Genomic DNA, 20,591 nt, shown 5'->3' on the forward strand with positions numbered 1-20,591 from the left:
ACGTATGCCTAATCCATGGTGGATGTTTGGTAGTATATGCTGGTGGTGTACACCAGACCATTTCAAGGTTTCAAAATGGTCTGTGTCATTTAAAGAATATAAGTATATTTTCTATCCAAAATTTCACCATGGGGGTAGTATACTGACTACGTTTGCGGTAATAAAAAAAATGATTATGGTAGCACCCCATGTTAAGTACTTTCGCTTTGATGATGTTTACATTGGTATGCTGGCAGATGTGCTTGGGTTGGACTTGTATCATGAACATAGATTTAAGTTCCACCCGGCGGCAGTTACAGAACTGGACAAAGTTTTAACTAGTCATGGGTTCCGTGGACATGGGAAATTGTTAGAAGCATGGAGAGTTTATAGTAATTATACTATCACTACGTAAATTTCTAAATTGATATAGAAATAAATGAATACATTATTTACTCTGATTGTCAACAGAACATTGCGTGTTTCAGAATTGTTAATTTGATGAGTTGTTGCATGTCATATTTAATGTTTTAGTTTGGATAATATGTAACGCATATGCCAAAAAAATGGTTATGGTTAAAGTGTTTGCTATGTAGTATTAAAATATATATTTGCATCCTATTACCGCGTTGAATGCAATTCATTGACTCCAGCCAAAAATCATTCAAAATGTGATACATTGTATATGGTTGGAATGCCTACATATTTTTAGTTTTGATATTTTATTAAAATGCTCATTATAATATGTAAACTGAAAATTACATGCGGCTCTTCGTAGAAACCTTCTTCATATGAGATAAAAATTATAAAGAATGCAATGTAGAATTCAAAATTAAGGGAGATAACTCTGTAAATGTCACTAAAATACAATAGAAACTGTTAGATTCTCAATGTGAATTATGTCCTAAAAAGAGACAGATTGGAATGAATAATTATACATTTCATCCTTTAGGCGTATAAAGCAACTTTGTAACAAAAATAAAAAAATGTGTAGCCTTTCTGAGGGTGCATCACATTTAACGACTTTTTATGAGCAACTTAGGCTGGTTTTTCTAGAAAAGCAGAGGATGGCCATCCTACTACAGCACCTGGCTCCATGCTCATTGTTTTTTGTGGTTGGAGTTGATCATTTACTTTAGTTACTTTGTATGCATTATTTTGGTTACTTCATGTTCTTTGTTGTGTGTGTCTGTTTTCCATGTCTGGTCTTTGTCCATGGATTTCAATGTTAATTATGTGATATTCATTAAAGAAACAATCAAATCAGCAATGATCTAGTAACTTTATTTTTCATAAATACTTTTTTTTATTTTCTACATAAACACAAAAGACTACTATTTCACCTACAATACAATAAAAATATAAATAACTTAAATATTCATATCACAGTTAGCTCTCCGGCAGTATCTTTTCATCAGATCTATTTAAAGATTCAGTCAAGTTATTCCTCATATCTGCAGGGGTAAGAAGCAGGGAACTTAATGATTTTGGTAGGAAGAATGGTTCCATTTTTCTACATGGATTAAGGAGGTAGACCTACGGTAAGGGACACAACTCATACAAATCATTAGAACGTTTGTATTCAGCATTTTATATCAATCTCATTTAAGCGTAAAAGAAACTTTGACTGATTCATTCTGTTTCAAATGGAAGCTTGATAGGCTTTGGTGAAATTGAATATGATACAAACATATCATTGATTTCAAGACGTATGTCCCTTACCCTAGGTCTACCTGCTTAAATAAACTATACGTCCTTACTCATTTCTGTTACCTTTATGCCTTATTAAAACAGACACAGACACATGGACCATAGTAAAACAGCATACCAATTTAAGTGGGGGTATAAAAAAGATGAGTCAACTGAAATGATAGGATCAACAACCTAAGACATCTGGATACAGCTCTGAGATTATAAACCTTGAAGGTTTTGAGTGATGAACCATTGGAATATTTTTTTCACAAAACTAATATACATATAAAAGACTTTTTAAAATATATTTGGATGGCAGCAGAGTTTTCTAAATTATCAAAAATTTTGTTAAAAAGACTGAACGAAAGACAAAGGGGCAACCTTTTATATATGGACATAACCTTTTAAAATAATCATACCACTCATGCATAACAGGTCAAGGCCACAATCAACAGTTCAACTTTAAATTATAAGTAGCATTAATTTTGTGTGTCTCTTCATTCACTCATGCATAACGGGTCAAGGCCACAATCAACAGTTCAACTTTTAATTATAAGTAGCATTAATTTTGTATGTCTCTTCATTCTTATCATCCTCGTCATTTATGAATAACATAACTTCTGAAGCACCAGGTTTCATTACAGGAGAGAATCGCAGACCTATAACATGTTCTGCTCCACCCTCAACCTCAATCCTTGACTCTTTAAACTGCAGCAGTTCTGGTTGGTTAGTAAGCAAAATAAATGTCTTTTTGTGAGGGTAGAGATTTGTAAAAGTAATCCTCTTGCTACTTCCTTTACCACCGCCTACAGGCAGTTGAAGATCGAACACTCTAGAAATCATTGGAGCACGACATGTAACACAGATCAGCCAATTTCTAATAAGCTGGTGGTATTCAATATCAACAACGTTGAGTTGGAAGATTTTAATGCCTTCTGACAGTGGACGGACAGCAACACTAAGTTCATGGACAGCTCCAGCTGCTAACATAAATTGTTCATTAGGGTAAAGCTGCATTTCTTGATCATTTGAGGAGAAACATCTTACAAGGCGAGAAGACTGGGTACCCCTGAAATATAAATTATAGTATAAGTCGCAAGATGCAAGATGGCACTACAAATGATTTGCATTTGAGGAAAAACAGAGGAAAATAATCAAATTGAATAATTTCAAACTTTAGACATGATAGCAATAATAGCAATATATTGTTATTTTCAAGATACATGTACTACAAACGTATTATATTTTGCAGTTGCCAATTTTTGCAGATTCTTTCAAGTGATACAAATCAATTTCATGGGTCCTATATTTCATGCTTTTTTGTTTCATCATGAAAATAGCAAAATCAGTATGTGTACAGTATATACCATTAAACCCTCCTCTTTAAAAAAAAATTCAACCAGTAAATTTGTTGTTTCATAGGCCAGTTGAGGGTGAAATAAATGTTTTACTGAACATTGAAGGCCCATTGAGTGTCTTCAGCTGTTTTTTTTCCCATTGCTTGATAAAGTTATTGTCATTTTGATATGTATCCCTTTTTTCCTAATTAGCACTTCTTTCTCTTATCACATTAATGTAACAAAAGCATCACAGAAATTACAGCACATATAATAATGATGTTAATGGAGAAGTATTGGTCTTCCCTTAATTTAAAAGCAATTAATAGAAGACTGACCTGGACAATTGATTGCAAAGGAGAATTTAACTTCTATTAGACAATTCAACAGATATTGATAGAAAATCCAAATATCTATCTCAATGTTTCAGGTAACTACCTTTGGAAGATTATCAGGGAATTGTCATTTGAACAAGGGAAGACCAACTCTACCCCTGAACATCACCATTGTATGTGCTATAAATGATGAAAAAAAAAATACCTGAGAAGTAGTGAGAATCTGGAGGTCTGTCCTTCCACACAGTTCACATCGACCCTTTGAAGAGAATGAGCATAGATCTGCCAAACTTGTATCGGTCGTGACAAGAAGGCTTCAGAGTATAATGCAATATAAAATCTTTTGACCTGGGGTGAGGCTCCCATAGCAACCTGGTGAAAAAAAATAAACATACAATTCAATGGAAAAAAAATTTAAAATAGATTGTACAAATAATAGACTTGATATATTTACTTTATCATGTAAAGTTAAGATTTAACCATGATTGTTAGAGTAACTTTGTATCTTTATAGTACTGTGAAATCTGTCTAAAATGAACAATGAATAAACCAAAAACCTGTCTAAACCGAACCATGAATAAGCCAAAAAACCTTCTAAAATGAACCATGAATGAGCCAAAAACCTAAGCCAAAACACCTGTCTAAAATGAACCAGGAACAAACCTAAAACCTGTCTAAACCATAAACTTTAAGTCCTTTTGTATCAGTTTAAATATATTTTGAACCTGGATAAACTGAACAGCTGTCTTAAGTGTGTACCTTCTCCAGTCCAAACAGAGTTTGGTTTGGACAAGTTTCAATGTTTGTTTTTAAAGCATAATTTTCTACTAAATACTGTAAAAAGTACTATTGTTCGTAGGGTACCAATGTTCGTGGTTTTAATGGTTAGGCCAAAACATGAAATTTGGATCCCAACGAATAGGAGGTTTCCATTGATGTGTATATTAAACACCTTAATACCATAATTTCAAGAATCCATGGACATGTGTTTCTTCCCTATTCCACGAAAATTGGTATCCACGATTTAAAGTACTTTCACAGTAGTATATAAAGTAAAGAAAATGGGTCAAAGACAGAAACTTGCCAAAACCATGTTATTATGTATTGCCTGTTCATAAATAAGAGACAATATATAGATAGCAGCGATTTACATAAATTTTCTCGTATAATTTTTTTCATATTTCACACTGTCAAATGAATTCTGTAATTTCACTCTTGGACTTTCTCCGTCCAATACATCACAAAATGTCCCAACACAAATATCAATCTGCTGTTCACAAAATTCAAAATTTATGTTGAAAAATGCAACATATAATGGAGAAAAATCAATGTAATAAATTGGATCATCTATTGGGAATAATAAGGAGAAAAAATAATTAGAAAGAGTATATAACAAAAATATGATCATTTGTGTCTAGAACTTATTGAAATTTAACTCATGCCCAGAACAACTTCCACACTCTCGTTAAATCTAGGTTTTCTTCAGCACTTGAGACAATATTTTCCTTATTGACTCTTTCCAATCAATTATCCTATTAATATTTCCAACTTAATTTTCAATAGATTAAATTAAAGGTTTTAATATTGGTTTATAGCCAAAACATTAGTTTTGAAGTATTAGAATCACGATTTGAGGACAAATTGACAATGATGACATCTAAGTACCAAACCTAGTTATATAAAATAAACTCAGTTGCCAAAAAAGAACCAGCCAATCAGAAAGTTCAATACAAATCAAATATGATAAAACATAATTACCTTAAGATAAACATCAAGTGGTTCACCAGGTTGTGTAGGTTTACATTCTGTGATGATGTTAGGGTCGCTGGATCTGACAAACAGCTGATTTATACCTCTACCTCCAACAGGTGCCCCTGATAACAGTTAAATAAGTCACATACTTACTTTTAAGAACTTTATAAATTTTATTGTGTGATAATGTAGTGTATCGGTGTTTCCATCATAATGTTAACATTGAAAAACAAGAAGTCTGTGAGCATTGGCTCACTAGTAATACCCCCGCTTTAAATCACAATAGAATGAATATAAAAAAAGTCCTTGATAAACAGGAAGTTGTCAAATTTTCTCCAAAATAAATCCCATGATATGGTGTACCTACAGGAAGAATGTGTTAAAATTCAAAGTTGCTGTAATGAGTAGTTGCTGAGAAAACAGTGAGGGAAAATTGTTACAGACACATGGAAACAGGGATACACATACAAAGAGTAAAACAGTATACCCTCCTCTCCATTGAGTGGTGTTATTAAAAAATGTTTTCAAAGTTTCAAGTGGTTATTTCTGATCTGTCATGTCTTTCTACTTAAAGATGCTTCAGTTATGAGTGTATATATCTCTTCAAAAATAGACAATCCAAGGTGATAACATTGTTTCAGAAATTCTTATTCTTAGTGCACCTCCTTCAGAGTTAGAAACTGAATATTTTGTCAACATAGACCCATCATTATTTTACATAGACAGCACTGTACATAACTTGAGCCAATTTCATCATAAACCTGCTTGATTTTACATAGACTTGGTCTGTAGGTCTACTGCTAATTTCTGTCACTGCCATACATACATACATACATTAACTAGATATGTTGTACATATATGTTTTATCATTCTAATTGTCCTGAATGTACATGTACATGTATACATGTTTTCATATATCTCTGTATTAAAGATGTTGGTGTTAAGAGAATAAAAAATACATGGATATTTCTACGATAATTAAAATACTGTAAAAGTATCAATTTTCTCTATTTTCGCTGAGGACAGAAAAGCGAAAAAAATAGTACCAGCAAAATTGATTTTTAATGCTATATAAAGCTCATAATTTTTTGATACCACGAAAATTGATACCTGTAAATATGTTCACTTGACAAAATCTGTGAAAATTAGCAATTGCAGCTAAATTAATACACTTACAGTAGCTACAGTCAATCCTTGCAGTGGACAGGTTCGTTTGTGAAAAGGACATTTACAATGAATTTCCTTTCAATTATATGTAGTAGTAAAATGTAGTTTTAATTTATACTGGAAGCCAACTGCACAATAATCAGAATTTTCACCCCAAATATTTTCTGTCAATAAAAACCTCATCTTATTTCTAATTTGATAGAGTATTTAATTGGGTTTCTGTGGTATATTTTGAACAATATTAAAAATGCACATACCTGGTAAGGAGTCCAAGGGAGGTAATCTAATGGACCTCTTAAGGAATGTTTGTTCTGGACTGTGGAATCTGAAGGTCTGGTCTATAACATGGGGTATAGGTTGGACCTTCAGGGCCATAATAGATACTGATTTACCATCTTCTCCATTGAAACAGACCTACAAGTATAAACATTATCAAATAAATTTTTCTGTGCATTGAAGTGAACATTTGAATAATAGCTTTAAAAATGCTCTTTTTTTAAATCCTTATTTCCATTCAAGCCTTTTGCTATATTTTTCTCAATTTGAAAATTCATTTATCCTATACTCAAGACAATCATAACATTGTAAGACTTAATGTACAACTATAAATGTGTTTGACATGGTTGTTATGTTTGCCGATTATGTCTCATGGCTTTTCTTTAGGGTACTGGTACTTCACCCATCTGTAATATGTAATAACTAATATAAGTACTAATATGTTTAAAGTCTGGAAGACAAACATACCCTAACAGAGGTCTCTTTCAGACAATCTTCTGATTTCCCAGACTTTTCTTTCTTTCTGAATGGATCAACTGGTCCCTGCAAAAATAAAAATAAAAATATATTCTAATTTTTGATTCCCAAAATAAAGCCTGTCTTAGAATACCGTTTCTTAACAGTTGCCTCTATTAATAAAATAATATCGATAAAAGAATAATTGCATAAATAAATGAATTATTAAAACTTCATATTAACGATAAGTATAAGCAACATGTGACTAGCAATATAAGTGAAACAAAAACAAAAAAACAGAGTACCATATTCTGGGTAATTGTCGCAGGGTGCTAATTTTTCATGTATTTTAGCATTCTGTCTAAAAACGCCAAAAAAATTAATTTCTCAAAATATTCACTCTGGGCTTCAGAACTCAGTGCACAATTTAGCATCTGCCAAAATTAGAAACGCCAACATTTTTGTCTTAAAATCGTGAAATTTCACATCTGCAATACAATATTAAGGACAACAGTAAGTGTAATTATATTAGGTAGGATTTCTTGTACAATATATCGCTTCATTGAGAAGTATGATGTTATTTCTACAAGTTTAGAACAAAAATTCCATTTATCTTATTGTTCAAAGGAGTAAGTTCTAAACAATCATAAGTTGTACAAACTCAATTATTAAAAAAAAAAAATCAACATCAACATAAATTTTCAAAGAAAGTACTGTATTCTTAATAATTATAACATTAAGAGAATAATTTCCTTTTGTAAAACATTTTACAAATGACTTGATAAGTTAGATAAAAGACCCTAATTCTACAGACCTATGGATGTTCTGAGAGGTCAGTTTGAAGGAGAGATATTTGAATGGTATACTGTAAAGTATAAATTTTTCGTGGTTGCTGGTTTTCATTGATTCTGTCAAGTGAACATATTCGCAGGTATCAATTTTTGCAATTTCAAAAAAAAAAAAGAAAAATGTTTAGTGTAAAATAGTGTTAAAATCAATTTCACTGGTATTGTTTTCTCTGGTTTTATGTCAACCATGAAAACATTGAAAATTAGAACAAAGCAAAAATTAGTATGTTTATAGTATACACAGTCTCATTTTGGTTCGGTAAAGACCCTATTATACAGACCTGTGGATGTACTGAGTGGTCAGCTTTGAAGGAGAGATATTTGAATGGTATATACACAGTCTCCTTTGGCCGTAGAAAAATTTCAGCAAACTTCCCTTTACTCTGTTTATTAAACATTCCTTCTTCTATAGGGGTCTGTAGACCATTCAGCTGTTTATAAAATCTCCATTCTCTGGCATCAGTTATTACACTATAAATGTAACAGTGACATGTATAATGCATCAATATGGACACTTTAAAATTTGTTCCTAGTCTTAAAATCATACAGTCGTGAAGTGTAATTTTCTCCTGTATCGAAAAATGAACTGAAACAACAAGTGAACACACCATAAAATTTATTCAATAATAAATCCAGTTCTTTCCATGGAATACCTCAATATAAGCTATATAAACAAATGAGATATCCACTCGAAGAACAGGCAAAAGCTAGCTCAGAACATATAAAAAAAATGACAACACCATAAAAAAACCAGCATTACAATGTATTTATTCACATTTGTTCTGTAATTTAATCAAGGACAGTAGTATTTGGGCTAAGACATTATTCAGGGCAGAATAGAAATATGAATTCAATGATACCTGAATTAACCAGTTATGTAAAATACAAACTACTTACATCCAGACAATGTGGTGTTGAAGGCATGATTATTGAGTAGGGGTACATCACAGGAACTTACATATACTTTGCACATATTTTTATGGTGGTTGCATAATACATGTAAGTTATGATTGACTTTAGTACACAATACAAAAAATGACACACTGGTCTATATTGTACTGAACAAATATATTGGACTCATGCTGGCTTGTCAGTTTCCAGTACATAAGGCCATAATAAAAAAAATCAAAGATTCTCATCCAACATTTTTTTAAACTTAAGGGAGGGTGGCAAATTAATTTTTTTTTTAATTATTTATCAATTTTAGTTAAAAATGCTTTCAATTTGAAGGAAATTGATCTAATTTGGGCAAAATATCCAAAAATGATTTTTGGGAATGGTGAACAAATTTAATCTGGAGGGGATGCAAATCTAAAATATTTTTTATTTTGGTCGAAAGGACCCATACAATATTTTTGTGTTTTGCAAACTAAATATAATTATATATGTTAAACTTACTGTAAATATTTGTCTTCAAATTCAACACTGAAAGTTTGTTGGACATTGTATGGGTTTTTCAGCACAAACTCAAAGAATTCTGTAGTGCCAAATGCTGGATTGATTACATGATCAGTTGTTATGGCCTGGCTGAGCATGTTCAGTATTCCATCCTTTTTACTCTGTTCGCGGTAAATTTCAAGTGTCTTGAAATCTCTCATCCTCTCCTGTTTTTCTGTCTTATAGCTCTGAAAAAGTAGAAATTTCCTTAAATGTTCACATTTCAATGCTTACTTTGAAAATGGTTCATTTAAAGTAAATCAGAACAAAATGAATCATTGTTTTACCATGGGCTGGCCACTCATGTTGCATTGTTTTACCCAGAGACATTTTATCATTGTTTTACAAAAATATCACAATTATTTTTGAATTTACAGTACTAAGGAATGCCATAGTTTGATAACTGAGACAATGAGGTTGAAATCAATGTTGGTTTTCCTGAGAACTGCAAAAGCCAACAGCTTAGGGGTTCCACTACGTGTACAGTTTCTTATATCAGTGTTAAACTTTAAAACCCATTAAAGTCCTCTAATCTTAAGCATGAAGTTTCAATAATTCTATAAAATTTTTTGATGCAATATCTCTCAATTACAATTATTAAATAGCATTTTACTAGTGGCTTTTTTTTACGAGTTTCGCAGGATCATTTGTTCCGCATTAAATTAGATAACACAGCTTGTTCTGAGAAGTGGTAACTTTCTTTCAGGTACCCTTAATTCTTTATTGGACAAGCCTTTTTTGACTCAAAACATCTTCTTAGTACACACGCAGCAAGTAATATATTTTTTAATAGCTTCAAAGTGCTGAACAATGACCTTGCCATTCCAAATCACAGTACACAATTTAAGCATACCATAATAGTATTGAATTTGTTATCAATTCCCTGCTTTTGTCTGACTGCTTCCATACGAGATAATTTACGAAGTTTTTCTGAGTCACCCTCTCTGTTAGTGTCTCTCTCTGGTACAATCTGGTCCTGGTGGGCATGAAGAAGGGAGGCAACTTCTCTGTTAGTTTCTGTGATATGGTGGGCTCTGGCTACTTTTTTCTTCTGACTTACAGCTAAATAACAACAACAAAGATAATGAGCTATTGATAAATACTGATGGTGGAATTTAGAATCATTAAAACAGATCTTTGAATACGTGAAAATTTAAAAGTTTAAACAATTTTGTAATATCATAAATCATTTATATACCAGATGCATCAACATATTTTTCTTTACAGACTCAATGCCTTCAGGTATTAAAAACACAAAAGACTCAGGTTTAGGCTTACTGGCTAACCTTAATATCTAATCCTTGATAAGAAAAACTTGAAGCTGCATGCATTTCGATGCTAGGTGTACCCCCAATCATACAGGAAGTTGATATCAGAAAGCAACCAACATCTCTTACAACATATGCTCCATCTACATGTATATAATGCCACACAGCAAACTTAAAATAAATCTGTCCATTGGGAGTAGAATTTCAGTGATTTTAACATACAATAAAATTGCAAAATCCATTTAAACAGGAAGTTGATATCAGACAGCACTCAGAATTACTTACAACTTGTGCCCCATCTATATGAAGTCACAAACTTCATTTGAAATCTACCTACTCATATGGAGCAAAGATAATTTTGACGAAATTTCAGATGTAATAATGTTGAGTGGGAGTATACTGTAAACGTACTTATTTTCGCGGGTACTTATATTCGCGATTTTACAACTTCAAACAAGTTCGCGGGTATTTAATTTCGCGTTTTTCTAGTTTTAACTTTTACTATTTTCGCGGAACATAACTCTGTCTCTTTTTAACATTGTGTAAAAGACAAAGTTTATTCCATGATTAAAAATCAATGATTGTCAAAGGATTGAGCCTATGAAAAAGAAAGTGTAATGTAGATAAAAAAAAATATCGATCTTTTCCCCTGGGTAGATTTTAATGTGTGAGTTCTGTTGTGTTCTGTTCTGTTAATATCGGTGATATTAATGTGGACCTTCATTTGTCTACTCTCAAACCACTGCAAGCAGGTTGGATCGTACACGCATTTCAGAACGTTAAGACTGAGACACTGAAAAGGGGGTGGGCTAAGGCAGGTATAGCTGACATGTGCAAGAATGTGTAACTTTATACCAAATAATGACAGTATATAATTGATTTAATTTTATTTTGAATACCTGTAAATATGTTATTAAATATAAAATGTGACGGATCGATTATTTAACTGTCCCTTTCATAATAAATAAAGATCAAAGCGTACACAGGTCATTATGGTCACTATGGATTATTCGGATCAATGAACACATTCACAATAAAAGTGTCAATCTTACAAATACAGGTAGCGTGGACTGCTCTCACCTGATATTGTTTTCACAACAATTTAAAGGTCAGCTTGGGTCGTTCTGGTTGTAAAATTGTTTACATAGCAATTTGTCTTTGATGGACGGGTATGTGTTGTCTAGGATAATAAAGTTTCTTCTAAATTTTGTGATATGGGTATTTATGTTCGCGGAAAATGGTCAACCGCGAAATCCGCGAAAATAAATACCAAGCGAAAATAAGTACGTTTACAGTAAATAACACCTTATACATGTTTATCATTTACATGCGCTTCTTCTTATTGTTGCTACTTTTTACACAGTAGTCAGTAGTGGCCATACATCCCTACATGTGTATGAAGGTAGTCGAATAATAATGACTATTTTAATCGAAAAATTGAATCAAACTACAGATGGAACTGCAGGAAGTGTACTGTTAGATATAATACTCAGTATATAGGTATGAAGTATTGAAATGGAGTACAAGTAAAGAATTGAGTTAACAGAACAATACATGTATTATTGTGAGTTCACCACGGCATTTCAGTCTACCTGTAGTTACTGTATCACTTCCGCCATTCAATTGAAGCTTTAAGATTAGATAATAGGTACTGCTCCAACAACCACCTGGGGAGGTGCAAATGGACTATACTATGTGTAAAAATAACCACCTGGAGGTGAAAATGGACCATACCATGTGAAAAATAACCACCTGGGGAGGTGAAAATGGACCATACCATGCGTAAAAATAACCACCAGGGAAGTAAAAATGAACCATACCATGTGTAAAAATAAAGGGTGGCAAGGTGAACCAGTCATCTGTGAAAATTTACCTCACTACTCAAGACACCTTGCAACCCTTTATTTTACACACAGATTGACCCCCAGTTGATCTGACATTTGAACTCTTTAGAATGCCGTTACAGCAATACACGTTGTCTAGTGTAAATGACCAAGTTGTAAAGCTGTAGTGATACATTTAATTCAGGTAAACTGAAACATCTGGGCAACTCATAGAAATGTTACCTGTATAGGCAGAATTGAGACTACCACCAGGATAAGGTATATTACCAGCTGTGTTAGAGATAACCTTTGTTGTCTTACTGGCAACTGAAAACAAGAACTATCTACTGTATATAAAGAGCTAAACTACATGTACATTTATACACATGAAAATTTAAGTAGCTGTCTTTGTAAGAATCACGCAAAATTTGAAAAATATGATACACCCCAAAAAAGGCTACATATTTTTGTTTTTGTAATTAAGTTGTTTTATGGGTGTATATTATGAAATGTGTAATTATTCAATCCGATCTGTCTGCTCTTAGGAGACAATCAACATTAAAAATCCAGTAGATTCTATTGTCCTTGAGTGTCATTTACCGAGTTATCTCCCTTAATTTTGAAATCTAGTGCATTCTATATAATTTTTATCTCCTATGAGCACGTGTTATATGAAAAACCAAATATTAATTTCTGTTTACTAAAGCATTTTAAACAAAATATCAAAAATAAAATTATGTAGGCTTTCCAACCATGAATCACATTTTGCATGATTCTTAGCTGGAGTGCTACTTAAAGAAACAAAGGTTTTGGTTACTTTTTCTGATTTTAGTATGAGAGAAAAATAAGTTAGAAATCAAACCTAAATTCTAAATATTTATTCCAATATACTTCAGTTCAAGTGTTGTTGAAAAAAAGACCCCCGCCCAGGAAAAAAAAAAAGAAACACAAATAAAAATTTCCATATTTACACAAGTTTGTATAGCAACATATGTCTAGTTTCACATTTTTGCAGATCAACATGACAAAAATTGTAAACTTGACAAAATCTTTACAACTTTCACTATAGTTTTGGTAGAACATGAACTAGTTTGCATCAAGTTTATTTTAAACTACATAAATCAGATATGATTTTACAAGGTCTACAAACAAAGCGGAAATTGGCAAAATCCAAAGTAAATATACAGTAAAAAAAGTATTGTAATAGATTTGAAATAGCGGAAAAAAATCATGTCTGATAAATATACTAAGTCTTACTTAGGTAAATACGATTATCTGCTTAAGTATAGAATTGAACTTTGATGTCATTGATATTAAAATAATATTGAGCTACATTTTGTATACATTGTACAGTAAAACCTATCTCAGCTGAACCTCCTTCAGAATGAAGAACTTGTTTGATATAGAGAAGTGTTTGGATTATACTGGTCCAGAATGAATTCATGAATTGATCTAAAGGTTTCATGGCTTGGTTTAGACAGGTTTTATTAATACAATATGGTCAAGTAACTTAATTTTGTCATTCTTGGATGCTAATTGCAGTGTTCTCCTTAGAAAATAGCATCCTGGTAAAATTAGAAAATTTGGATAGCATCCTTTTCTTTAAAATTATAGCATCACATTAACATTAATTATCTGCAAGAATATCTGAAAAAAAAATAATCACATCAAATCAAAATTGCATCACATTACCATGATGCTAAAAGGCCATGGGGAGAACACTTTAATTGTCATTATTATATTCTGTATTACTGATATTTTGAGCAATGACAAGAAATGAATACAGCTACTATTCTGTGATTACAAAAATTATTGTATGTATTGATCAGTGCAATTTTTCTATTCATTCCAGGGCCTAATTTAGACATCAATGACAAGGAGAAGTTATAGTAAATTTTGTTAAAAAATAACAATTTTGAAATTTTTATCTACAGTTGAACCTTGATGTATTGAACTCGGATTAGTCGAAATCTCGGATAACTCGAACTAATTACAAAGTCCCAGCAAAACTCTCCTTACTCCAATACAATTTTACCTCGGATGACTCGAAACCTCAGATAACTCGAGGTAATCAATCAGTCCCTTCAATAGGACTTCGAGGTAATTATCCCTGATGTCTCCAAGTCAACTAATTAGTCGGAAAACTGATTGCTTTATTACAAACCACGATCAAAGAGTGTTTTAACAACAATTGGGGTGGCTCTTGAAATTAATTTGTTGACACTCTTTATGGTTTGAATTTTATTAAAAACACGGCAGAATTTACACTAATAGTGATATCGGATATCTTGATATTTTGAAAAAAAAAAAAAAAAACTATGATTTTGATATAGAAAAAAAATAAAAAGGAAATTTCACTAAAACACTCGGTGCTGTTCAGTATTTCAAACATGATATAAAAAAAAATCTTCCGATTATGAAACGTATGACATTACAAAGTACCATGTAAAGTGAAGTACATGTACATGTACAAGCACAACAAATGATGTAAATACTGAAATAATCATGGACCAAACCACTTGTATTTCCAGTTTATCCTCGACCTCGGATTAATCGAACCTCATTTTTACATGGTCCCTTCGACTTCGATTTAACGAGGTTGGATTGTATTTAATCTAAAACAAAACTTCTCTTCGTCAAAGACAAAGGAGAGAAATGAGCACAAACAACGAGAGTTCTTGTCCTTTTTTCCCTCTAGATTAGGCACTGTATTCTAGAATTACATGTTTTCTTCTTTTTTTTTAATACACATTTGAAATTATGATCACAACATAAAACAAATTATTCATAAAAAATAATAAACATGCCAATAATTTCTGGGTCACAGTAGTGAGATAATCAACTTGTTACAAAGTAAAGAAAAACCTAAACAATAAAATTAGCTATAGGAAATAAACTAAAGGGTATTCCAGTATTCTCCTTTCACAAAGGGGAATAATCAAATGATTTCTTCATCATTAAGTGTAAGTTTTTGTAAGAATCAGGCAAAATGGGAATTATCAGAAACATACATGCCAAATTACACCAATTTAACGATACATTTTCACTCAAAGATGTTCTCAATAGAATGTTAGAAAAATGAGGTTATTTGCCCTTGAAATGTTCATTTTCAGTGCATTTCAATGAAATTACAACTCAATTATTGAACCTTAGTGATATGGAAATCTTGTCTTTTTTTCTTGATTCTGTTGGTGCAAATAGTGAAATTAAACTTTGAAAATGATGGGAATTTCATACCATGTTTCAACCAACTGACACTTGGGGAATTATGTTATTGGATTAATTACAAAAACTAAAATCTTTTCTGGAAGACTGAACAATTTGTTTGAATTAGACAGATAGGAGCAAAAAGGGTTAAAAATATATTATAAAGAAACTTTTTTAAAAGTATTAGTCTCTGTACAAATCAGGTAGTGGGTGAAACATGCCATGAAATAACTTAGCATTTTCAAAGTGTAATATCACTATTAGATACAAGGAAAAAAGAAAATATTTTCTGTATCATTTTGGTAAAATTAGTTAAATTTTCAATGAAATGTACAACAAATAAACATTTCAGGGACAGACACCTGTGTCAATTCCTCAATACTCTAATATTTTTATATAAAAAATAGTTCCAAATTATATATCCAGTGCAATATTTCATATATAGATGAATTCCTTTAGTTAAATAAAACTATCAGAACAGTTGGGATTTGACATGCATGTTTCAAATTTTTCTCTATTTGTCTTATTTTCACAAAGACTTGAACTTAATATTAGAATAACAAAACAAATTTTGCTGTGAATACACGAACAAAAAAAAAAGGTAATTTTCAGCGATTAAAGGAGGTAGACCTAGGGTAAGGGAAATAACTCTTGAAATCAGTGATATGTATGTATTATATTCAATTTCACTAAAGCCTTTCAAGCTTTCATATGAAACAGAACTACATGTAAATCAGTCTAATTTACTTTGATGCTTACATGAATTTGATGTAAAATGCTCAATACAAACATTCCAATGATTTGTTTGAGTTTTTTGTGTCCCTTACCCTAGGTCTACCTCCTTAACTGGAATAGCTCAGATGAAGAGAGAGATGACTATGAAGAAAAAAAAATTTGAAGACCTTACCCATTTGTGTATTCATTGTTGTTCCATCTGATAAAGACAAAATTGATATGAAAAGGGTGTGCAATAATGTGTATAAGAAATGAACCCTTTTTTCTGTGTTTTTTTTCAATGTTGGTGATTTGTACACAGTATGAAGCTGTATGTATTATTGTGCTAAGTATACCCAAACTCATACAGGTAGTTGATAATTTATAAAAAAGGCTTACAATGAACATAATGAAAGTAACTATTATTCTGTTTATAGGTAATCTAAATATGCATTTTGGATAATTTCATGCTTTCAAGCAACTTTTTGCCAAAAAAATAAGGGCCATTTTAAGGGCAAACTCATTACAAAATATGGGCCAAGTTCAGGAATTTTTAGTGCTTTTTAGACAAAAATTAGGTTTATATTTACTAATCAATAATAAAGAAAAAACTTTAACTCACAAATTGAGAGACCAATAATACAAAAATTAATTACTGACACAGATCATATCAGTGGTCATCAACAGCAATAAAGGTCACAATCAATTATGAATACTGCTGATAACCACCAACATGTCTTAGAGATGTTCATTTCAGTACCAGTCCACATATACTATACTTTCACATAACGATAATCATTTCTGCATTCAGATCTGCATTTTTTTTTTTAAATCATACATTCAACTCCACTGAAATCAATCAAATGAAATCAAATGTAGAATGATAACTCTTGCAAACTGCCAATTTCATGCACAATCTATATAATTTTTATCTCAAAAGTGGAACAACCTCATGAAAAAACTAAGACTGATTATGTAACTGTTTCTGTACAAGAAATAAAACTGAATTTGGTGAGATTTTGACCTGCATGAAGCACCTTCTCTCTCATTTTTAGACAGACTGCCACTTAATTTACAAATTCATTTTCTGAAAGCATACTAAGGCCAATTTTCTTAATTTCAACACTAAATTTATGTTAAATCATTTCAACTTTTAAAATCTGAAAATGTAGGAATTTCACAATAAAATTATGGCCTTTTTATGATCATGAAGCGCAAATAAGTAAAATTAGGGCTGCTGAAGAAATAATAAGAAAATTTGGGAAAATAAGGCCCGCTCAATAACCTGTTATTTTGATGTACTTTTAATTAAAAATCTAGTGCACTTACAAACTGTTGGTGCCTGACATCATTTTCATCCAAAACACTAAAAAGTCTAATGACTTCACAATCACTCCCAATGTTTTAACAGACATTTTCAAATATCTAGTCATGCACCAGAGATAGAAATATCTGTCAACAAGGTCAAAGGGAAAAAGTACAGTTTACCGATAAACAGAAAAAAATACTATACAATGTTTTCATGTTTTAAAAAGTCTGGAAATCTATCTTTAGGACCAATATGGTAAACATATTTTTGTGCTTTTAAAATACATAAAATCATATTTTTTCATAAATCACATGAAAACCATTATTATGCATACTTATATCATATTTGAAAGCTTATTGAAAACATATAAATACCATATGACTTTTGTTAATTGTTTTTGATAGTGGTCCCAAACATATGAATACCACATAATAAACAAATGCTTTTCAGGTGTTTTCAAAAGATCTGAAAAAAATGATATTGTAATTTCTCCTGCCTTTCTATACTAAACCAAATACCAAATTAAAAAAAAATCCTTTAATTGGAAGTTGAAATAATTGCAACAAATTCAGATGGAAGAACAGTCAGGCAAAGTGATTGCAATATACCACCCACTTGTTGATAGGGGGTTTAATTAAACCTAGTCTGTCATTTTTTTCATTTTAAAACCTTCCACTGTTTACAAATCAATGATAAGCCAAAAAAATGTGAAACAGACTATAGTAAACTCACTCATCAAGTTAGCCTTAGAATCAGCATAGTGACCAACATTGGCCATTCTGAAATGTAGCTTCCCCTTAATAGATGACTGGATCCCTAATGGTTGAGCTCCTTGTGACTGGGTACCAGCTATAAGGTTAGGGTCATCATACTCCATCATAACAACATCTAGTTCAAATGTACTTTGGACAGCCTCATTTCCACTTCGACATAGGTACTATAAAAACAAGAAACAGAATACACATGAAGGAGGACTACTTTGGTATTTTTAAAGATAAAATTGGAAAAGTTGAACAGATTTTCCCAAGACAGCCTTGAAATTTCAAAGTAATAAATCACATGCATGTACCTTGAAAGGCACTAAAACTATAATCAATAAACACTACATATAAGTACTGTATACTCTACTTGTGAGAGACTTAAGCAAAGCAAATCCTTACCAGAAAATCTCAAGCTGACAATCCTGGGCTAAAATGAGCATGCTTACCACAGTCAGCACTTAAGCAGAACCAATTCTTTAAAATAAGGGAATTCCCAACTCAAGCTTAATATAGCATACATACAATGAAGGCACTAAAGCAGAACCAATCACTATAAGGGAATCCCAAACCCAAGGTTAATATAGGTAACTCACCATGAGCGGCACTGAAGCAGAACCAATCCTCATAAGAGAGTCTCCATCCCAAATATCTATATGAAGCCTCTGTCTAGAGAGATGGGAGAGAAGGAGACTTACTTCTCCTGCTTTCATAGAAACTGGATCCATGTAGTACCTCACCTGAAAAACGATACCAAATATTTCATACCTAACTTTCAATTATGACACTGCCTTTAAAGTCCAAGTATTTGTAAGAATCAGGCAAAATAGGAAAAGTCAGAAACATGCATGTCAAAAACACAACGATCTGTTGATATAAGGAAGCACTCTATATTTGAAAATGCAATCATTTTATGTTTGCATCACTGAATTTGCTCAAAAATTTTTCAATAGAATGTTAAAAAAATGAGATTTTTCACAAAGCTATCTACCCTTGAAATGATCATATTCAGCGCATTTCAATGAAATTATAACACAATTCACCAAAGTGATATGTAAATCTTGTCTTTTTTTCTTGATCCTGATGGTGTAAATAGTCAAATTAAACTTTCAAAATGGTGGGGTTTTTCATACCATGTTTCAATCACTGCCTGATTCTTACAGAGACTGACACTTTAGTTTCTGTAATGTTATCAATTTGAGTTTGTACCAGCCAATGCATTCTTAAGCCATTAATCTTACAATAGAGTAATAATTTTATTTACTTTCTTTCACATTCAATGCACCAGTATATACCTCCAATCCTGGGGCACCTTTACTAAGGGAACCATCTTTCTCTAGTCTCTGTAGAATGTATGGCATGGAGTTAGGGTCTGATGACAAATCATTCTGTGGCTTGGCTAATAGCATTCTGTAAACAAAAAATACAATACAGAATTACATTTAATGAAGAAAGTAAGACAGAATACTGGTAAAGGAAGCTAGATGGATGATTATTAGAAACACAAATATATCCTTTTTGGCATGACATCTAAGTGATCACGATTCCTGCTTCACAAATATCTTTTTTTTTTAAATAAATCAGTAAAAACAAATCATGAACAGAAGGCCAAAATCTGCAACCCCTACCTACTAAAATGGAAGGAGACATGTAAGTATTTATTATTTTTTAAAAGGTTATATGATGGTGTATTTGTTGCATTTCACGACATCTGTCCATCTTCATATGAACTATTGTTGAGGATAAAATGTCAATCACACTTGCATGTACTAAGTGTAAACCACTTATAATGGACAAAATAATTGTTCCTTTGGAATTCTTTGGAATTAAGATAAACTTTAAATAATATTATTTCATTCAAATTCTAACTACTGTGAAAGAATAATTATTCCTTGAGTACCATTTGTTTGTGATTCAAGTTTCTACAAACCAACATTTTTTCCCTAAACCATGAAAATTTGTACCCACAGATAAGAGGTATTTAAGAATATGCTAGTAGAATTACCTTTCTGTTGTGACCTGTGGCAACCTATAGAACTGGAAGGTAAAAAACACAGTTCCTCCATGTTTACCTTTCTCAGGAATATCACTACCATATCTGTACAAAAAGAGGTAAACATCAAAATATACAAAGAAAAACGAACATGTCAAAATACAGAACTGCAAAAAAATGTGTTATGCATAAATCAGTATTAAAAATATGCAGAAAATTTCTGATCTGTCCTATCCTCCA

General features: G+C 31.8%; 1 protein-coding gene across 10 annotated transcripts in view; it reads right to left on the reverse strand.

The window, feature by feature from the left end:
• Nucleotides 1-1,242: 1,242 nt before the first annotated feature.
• The window catches only part of LOC148601813 (nephrocystin-4-like), a 48,796-nt gene continuing 29,447 nt past the window's right edge, over nt 1,243-20,591 (reverse strand). For 8 of the 10 annotated variants that reach the window (XM_088555352.1, XM_088555358.1, XM_088555354.1 and 5 more), the window contains 14 exons: nt 20,364-20,456; nt 19,654-19,768; nt 18,955-19,098; nt 18,333-18,537; nt 16,485-16,511; nt 12,614-12,697; nt 10,133-10,341; nt 9,241-9,467; nt 8,124-8,313; nt 7,007-7,081; nt 6,520-6,676; nt 5,102-5,217; nt 3,549-3,715; nt 1,243-2,740 (listed from right to left, as the gene is read on the reverse strand). In XM_088555352.1, the coding sequence (XP_088411478.1) occupies nt 2,218-2,740; nt 3,549-3,715; nt 5,102-5,217; nt 6,520-6,676; nt 7,007-7,081; nt 8,124-8,313; nt 9,241-9,467; nt 10,133-10,341; nt 12,614-12,697; nt 16,485-16,511; nt 18,333-18,537; nt 18,955-19,098; nt 19,654-19,768; nt 20,364-20,456 (2,332 nt within the window). In that variant the 3' untranslated portion in view covers nt 1,243-2,217. The remainder of the gene's footprint in view (nt 2,741-3,548; nt 3,716-5,101; nt 5,218-6,519; nt 6,677-7,006; nt 7,082-8,123; nt 8,314-9,240; nt 9,468-10,132; nt 10,342-12,613; nt 12,698-16,484; nt 16,512-18,332; nt 18,538-18,954; nt 19,099-19,653; nt 19,769-20,363; nt 20,457-20,591) is intronic. The other 2 variants (XM_088555355.1, XM_088555360.1) reach the window with 2 other exon arrangements.

Source organism: Perna viridis, chromosome 12, assembly GCF_037379345.1.
Source record: "Perna viridis isolate PV_CMFRI_1.1 ecotype Kerala chromosome 12, ASM3737934v1, whole genome shotgun sequence".
NCBI lineage: Eukaryota > Metazoa > Mollusca > Bivalvia > Mytilida > Mytilidae > Perna > Perna viridis.